The 6,605-nt window shown below is 58.5% G+C and overlaps 1 protein-coding gene across 1 annotated transcript in view; it reads left to right on the top strand.

Moving 5' to 3' along the window:
* The window catches only part of EN1 (engrailed homeobox 1), a 4,344-nt gene extending 764 nt beyond the window's left edge, over positions 1-3,580 (top strand). Inside the window, exons 2-3 of the mRNA XM_004389687.1 lie at positions 1-172; positions 3,264-3,580. Coding sequence (XP_004389744.1) covers positions 1-172; positions 3,264-3,580 — 489 coding nt within the window. The remainder of the gene's footprint in view (positions 173-3,263) is intronic.
* The last annotated feature ends 3,025 nt before the right edge of the window (positions 3,581-6,605 follow it).

Genomic DNA, 6,605 nt, shown 5'->3' with positions numbered 1-6,605 from the left:
GGCGCGGGGAGCCCGGGCGCGCAGGGCGCCAAATACCCGGAGCACGGCAACCCCGCCATCCTGCTTATGGGCTCAGCCAACGGCGGGCCCGTGGTCAAAACTGACTCGCAGCAGCCCCTAGTCTGGCCCGCCTGGGTCTACTGCACGCGCTATTCGGATCGCCCGTCCTCCGGTGAGTACCCAGCCCCCGGCTGCTCCCTGCCTGCCGGCTCCGCGGACGCCCCTAGAATTCCCAGCCGCCGCTCTGGGCAGAGCAAACCCGGCCTCGGGCGCTCTCGGCTCTCCTCGCCTGCTTTCAGCTCCTTAACCCCGGACCCAGCCCCAAGCGAGTGTGCGCCCAGTTCTGCGCTCCTGGGCCCTGCGGCCACCACCCGGAGTGCTACAGCTCCTGGCAGTGGAGGCTCGAGTCTTGAGCCTTCGATTCTGAACTCCAAACCGTTGGGGCCTTCTTTTTGTTTTACCTTTATTATATCTTGGAAAGATACACAGAGTCATTGGTTTTTCTTCCCGGGAAGGGGTGTTTAGAGCCAGCGGGTTAGAGCCAGCGGGAAGGCGGGCCTAGATCTGGGTCTGAAATTCCACCAGCCGAGCCCCAAGGACACTGCAGTCGAGCAAGGCTTTGACAGAGAAATGAGCTTCGTGGTGTGTCCTACAGAAACAAACACCCAAGCACCATCTAGATGTTTTCTGCGGAGAGTTCATTTACATAGATACCTAGAAACGGAGACACGGGAGGGAGAGAAAAGCGTCTGCCACTGGGCGGGTAGCAGAGAGAGTCTCACCCGGGTGGGTAGAATCACAGGGAAAGACGGTTGCCAAAGCGCCAGGAACCTCTGGCTCCCGGGCTTCTGGGACTGACAGACAGTAGGAGAGGAGAGGAAGACAGGTCAGACTCAGGCTAGAAACCCGGGCCGATCGCACAGGGAGGCAGCCTCTTCCGAAGCTTCTTCGCAGCGCGGCTCCCACATCCTCCCGGCCATGCTCCTTCCTTTTTTCACGCCTTCCTTCCGCACATCTGCCAGTTAACAGATTTCCGCCGGCCGCAGCCCCATTTTGGTCGGCTTTCCTTCGGCCCTCTTTCCCTCTGTCGCGCTTGGCGAAGCAGAGGCCAAGGCCTGCCCTGGGACAGCCTTCTGGCCCCGGCAGAGGAGGCTGAGGCCTGACCGCCGCGTCAGCCGAGAGGAGGGGGCAGAGGCTCTGGTCCACTAACCGGGCTCCGGGCGCCCTGGGCCGGCAGGAGCCCGAGCACAGCGTAGCCACGCGCCGCTTTCCGCCCGCTAGTCTCTCGCCTCCCGACCGCTGCCAGGCGGGCGCGGATCGATGCGCGTTATCAGCCCCCGCCATCTCGAGCCCTGTTATTGACACGTCCGGCTCCCTGAACCTCCGAAAAGCTGCTTTGATTGACTCGCCTGATGGATCGAGTGATTGAGCTGTCAGGCCGCTGGACTCGGGCTGGCCGGGAGGCTACGATTTTATTACAAGTGTCCGTGCCTTGCGCGCAAACACACAACAACGCTCCAACATGTCCTGGACGCACAAAGCGCAGCGGGGCCGATCTGAGGATCTGCACATCTTCCGGGCCATCTCTGCCCGCTCACCTAATTACTAATCCAAACCAAGGCCTCGTCCCCCCAGCCTGCCTCCTAGTCCTCTCTGCGCCCTGCGCAGGAGTGGGCCTCGTCTTTGTTCTTGGCTGCCTGCCTTCCCGTGGGCCTGGGAATGCAGGGGACTGACTTGCTTTTTCTCCCTGCATGGGCAGTTCAGAGGGGTGAGCCTCAACCTAGGCCTGAGCCTCTGCCGTCTGCTAGGACTGGACTGTTTGTCACAACTGGTGATCTCAGCCCCTGGCCTACCTGGGGAGTCAAAAACTGTCCAGCTTGCCCCCCTGTCGCCAGGTTTGGAGATGCCAGAGAAGACCCTTCTTTCCAGACAGCTTTAGGGTTTAACAGGCCAGACAGTTCATGCCTATAACCATGGCAGGGCCCAGGAAGTAAACGCCAGAAGACTTGGGTGAGGAGAGGATGGACAGGAATGCATGCTTCACAGGCACAGCCCGGCCCTTGCTCCTCTCCAGTCGACCTCCTCTTGCCCTCCTGTATCTGGCGCTGGTGCCCTAGCAGCCCTCCTCCCAGGCTGGTATTTGAGGGAGACTTCACCTTCCTCAGGAGGCTTCTGTGGCCCCTTGTCATATCCATGTTGGGAGAAAAGCACAGGTTTTGTTGGGATTGTCCCCCTGTCTCCGTCCCTCTGCCCCTGTTGTGCTTCGTGATGGAGGAAGAGGATCCTCGCAAATACCATGAGCGGGTAGGGAGAGCCAATCTGCCTTGTTTTTGTCGTTCAGGTGTTTTCACCCCTACAACTGCAACATAATTTTTCAAAGTAAATCTAAGGGAGACCCCGCCTGTGCAGCTGGATGGAGGAGTGGGGAGGGCCCTCTCTGTGTTACTAGTACTATCCAAGAGGCAAAGCAGAGGACTGGGGTGTGGGGAGAGTCTTGAGGGTGAGGCAGACGGTGGGGCCTTTTCTCCTCCTTCAGAGAAGAGGCGGCCCTGTCTCTCTGCGGCCCTAGAAAGGGCTTAGGTCAGGCCAAGGAGAAGGATCAGAGGAGGTAGGGTGAGGGCACAAATAGTCCTAGGGCTGGGCAGCGCTATCACCACCCCCTCCTCTCCCCTTGTTTTCGAGGGTCATCGCTAGGAGCTGACGGGGCCTGCTGGTAAATGTGTGGGACTGCTTCTTGAGGGGGCATTAGTCTGCGGGCAGGAGACAAGGAGCCACCCCTCAGTGGCCAGTCCCTGAGGCCCTGCCATCATGTCCCAGCCTGAGCCTCTTTTCATCTCAGGGCCTCCAGAGCAGACTCCTGAACCCCGACTCTGGGCTGGATGGGGTTCCAACTATCTCTCCATCTGGGATTCCTGCCTTCTTGGCCGGGAAGTGCTGTGATTTCGCTTGTCCCCCGCTCTCCTGTAATGAATTGGCGTGTGGGGTGTACCTACAAGCTCGCCAGTTTTTCTTTGCGGCTCTTCAGGCCTCCCAGAAAGGAACCCAGTGATCCCCGTGGCCAGGCAAGGGGCGCTAGATCCGAGGGGCTGGCCGGCCACAGGGAGTCGGGGGGCGGGGGGCGCAGCAGGGCGTCGACAAGCGCCCCGGAAGCGCGGGGCGCGATCCGGCCTCGGCTCGGCAACTCTCACGGCTTCGTCTGCCCTTTTCCCTCCCTCCCCTCTGCCCTCGTCCCCACCCCCACCCGGCCCTCTCCGCCGCTGCAGGTCCGCGCACCAGAAAGCTGAAGAAGAAGAAGAACGAGAAGGAGGACAAGCGGCCACGGACGGCGTTCACGGCCGAGCAGCTGCAGAGACTGAAGGCGGAGTTCCAGGCAAACCGCTACATCACCGAGCAGCGGCGGCAGACCCTGGCCCAGGAGCTCAGCCTCAACGAGTCCCAGATCAAGATCTGGTTCCAGAACAAGCGCGCCAAGATCAAGAAAGCCACCGGCATCAAGAACGGCCTGGCGCTGCACCTCATGGCGCAGGGACTGTACAACCACTCCACCACCACGGTCCAGGACAAAGACGAGAGCGAGTAGCCACCGCGCCCGCGCCCCTCCTGGCTCGGCCACCGCCGCCTCCGCTCCGGGGGGAGCCGGAGTCCACGAAAGGAGGGAGGGGGCAGCAGGAAAAAGAGGGAGAGAGAAGGAGAGATGCTCAGAATGGAGAGTCACGGTGAAACGAAGCATTTCTAAATAGCGAGAAAGACTGGGACACGTGCTAGCGAAAAATCAGATCTCTTGTCTGTTCACAGTATAAGGGACGCAACTGCGGACTCCTTACAGCTCTATTTAGCCAAACCGCTTACGACCTTGTATATATTTAATTTCAGGTAAGGAAAAGAAATATGTGTAGCGATGTCTATTTGCTGGACATTTTTATTAATCTCCTTTATTATTATTGTTATAATTATTATAATTATTATAATTATTTTATCCCCCACCTCCGCCTCTTTGCCCCCAGTTTCCTTGACGTTGCCTTTTTGCTTTGAATGTCCTCGCTTCTCTGGTGCCTCCCGCCGCCGCGCTGCCCCTCGTTTCTCTGGGACTTTTCTTTGTATGCGTGAGAGTGTGTTTCCTCTCGTGTGTGCCCTTCGCTTCTTCCTTCCCTTGCCAGCCTCTTCTGTCGGTCTGTCTGTCCTGCTCCCCATTCGTTTTCCCGAGACTTGTTGAGAAATACGACCCCACACAGACTGCGAGACTGAACCGCCGCTACAAGCCAAAGATTTTATTATGTTCAGAAACCAGTAGTCTGAAATAAAGTGTACACTGTGCTCACTTGCGCTGGCGGCCCTCCTCTTTGCGGGCTTGGGAAGGGCGTGGGCCGGGGCTCCCACGGGCTGCCGCGTCCTCAGCACCCCCGCGCACACCGTGCGCACCCGTGCACACTTCGGCGGGAGCAGCGGGCCTGGGACCCCGAGGGCTGAGACACCGGGCCGGGCCTTAAGGTCCCCGCACAACGAAAGAGTGGCAGGGGAGGCGCGGGGGCAGGGACGTTCCCCGCTGCGGGTTTGGCAGGGGTCGGGAGGGTCTGCCCGGACACTCCTGGTCTCCGCTTGCGTTCCAGTGAACCCGAAGGCCGAAAACCCGAGTTCTGGCTTTGGAGACGTGGCCGGGGCTGCTCCTTGCGCTGGGCAGGGCTCAACCAGCCGCGCGGCCCCCTCCTCTTCAACCTGCTTCTGGCTCCATCCTGCACCACTTCTTTTTCCTTTTTTTCTGCTACGGGTTTTTCTCTCGGTTTTCTCCGGCAGAAGCAGAAGGCCTTCTCAGTGTGAGGCGGAGGTGGGGAGCTCCCTCCGGCCTTGAGCTGCCCGCTAGGGTGAGGAGCCCCTCAGGCAGCCGCTAGGTCGCCTTAATTCCACCGCTCTTCGTTTGGGGAAGTGATTCAACTGGTGAAGCGGTGTGTTGGGGGCGGCTCCTGGAGCCTGGAAGGGCTCAGATCCCATGGCCAGGCCAGGCCGGGGGAGAGGAGGCTGGGATCCTGGGAAGCTGCGCTGAGCACCGGCCGCTGGTCCTGCTGCAGGGTTCCCCCTGGACTCCCACTCAGAGGTGGGCAGAGGCCTGCCAGGTCCAGACGGAAAACCGAAGCAGGGCCCACCCCTCTTGAATGCTAACAAAGCCTGGCTTGCTTCCTGAACGTGCAGGGTGCAGAAACCAGCCCCTAGAACACTCCTCATTCCTGCACTTCCCAGAGGGACATGTCGGCCTCTAGCCCCTGACCCTGGGGCTTGCCCTTCCCGGGCAGATGCTGGGTCTGTGCACACTCAGTGGATGGGGGTAAAAGGGGGGCTCCCTCCTCAGGAGATACTAGCTTCCATTGGTCCAGGATTCCTCCCCCCCCTTTGTAAATTTCACCCCTTCCTTTTTCTCTCCTTTACACCCGGATCGTATGTACACGTGTCCCTGTACGTGTGTGGTTGGATTCGTAAGTGTTCGCGCATGCTTGTGTGCATATATGGTCACGTGCAAATCTGGTGCATCTGAGTGCCCATTTTTACGTATTTCTGCAAGGGTGAGTGTTGTGCAATTGGGTACATTTCTCTGTAGTCAGATGCACATTTGGATGCTGGTGTTTGTGAATTCAGGGTGTGTGTGCACGCGCTCGTTTGTTTGCGTGCCTGAATGTTTGCAGGCATGTCTGTGGGGTCTATGCACGCGTGGAAACTCTGTTATGTGGGTTCTTCCCTTGAGTTTCTTTCCTGTTGTTGCCACAGGATTGATTTTGTGAAAAGTAACAATGACCAGTCATTCTGCCTTTTTTTATTGAAAATCTCTGCTTGATGTCCTATTCACTCCTGGGGAAGGGGGAGTGTTGGTGCTAGGCCCTCAGACCAGGAAGCCAAGGAGCCCTCCAAGTCTCTTCTCAAGGGTTTAGGGGCTTAGTTGCTTGGCCGCCTGGAGTGAAGTTGGAGGCATTTGACACTGCCATGGGTCCCCAAATTTCATTGCAATAAGCCTCTTCCTTCCATCTTCCATTCTTTTCTTGGGTGCGTGGAGTAACCCCTGCACATAATAGGTGCTCACCCGATCCTGAGTGTGCAGAATTGAGAGCAGTGAGATGAGCCCTTTCCTGGAGATGGCCCAGGTGAGTTGATTGCTGGTGGCTGGGTGTTTATACACTGCTTCTCTTAGGGGGTGCTGTCTGGAATCATCAAGCTCTCAAGGCCTTCAGGGTAGGGAGTCTGAGGCCTGGGGTTCAAGGCACTCCTCCCCTAGTTTAGACAACTCAGCCCCAGACCCTTCTCCCTCTCCGAGCACATCCAGAAGTGATGTTGGGGGGTGCTCAGCTCTACAGAGAAACATCTCACTTTGAGTGTCTGGGAAGTGGGCTACCCTCCCTGCTTCCTTCTGCACTGTAGGGTCCCCAGCCCCTGCCAAGCCCACCGGGCCCACAGACTGAGGAAGGGGCCAATGGGAGTAGCTGTGGCAAGACCTTGCGCTGTGACTCCAGGAAGCATCCTCTTTCCCCTCCCCCCACCAAGAGATCAAAGCCAAGGGCCCTTCTCCTTGACCGTTGGCGGGAGAGGAGAGTCCCCTCTCTTGGTGACTGTATTTCAGAGTGTAT

Source organism: Trichechus manatus, unplaced genomic scaffold (genome assembly GCF_000243295.1).
Source record: "Trichechus manatus latirostris isolate Lorelei unplaced genomic scaffold, TriManLat1.0 scaffold00255, whole genome shotgun sequence".
In the NCBI taxonomy this organism is placed as follows: domain Eukaryota; kingdom Metazoa; phylum Chordata; class Mammalia; order Sirenia; family Trichechidae; genus Trichechus; species Trichechus manatus.
Note: the sequence above shows the minus strand (reverse complement) of the source record. Positions and strands in the feature narration are given on the sequence as shown.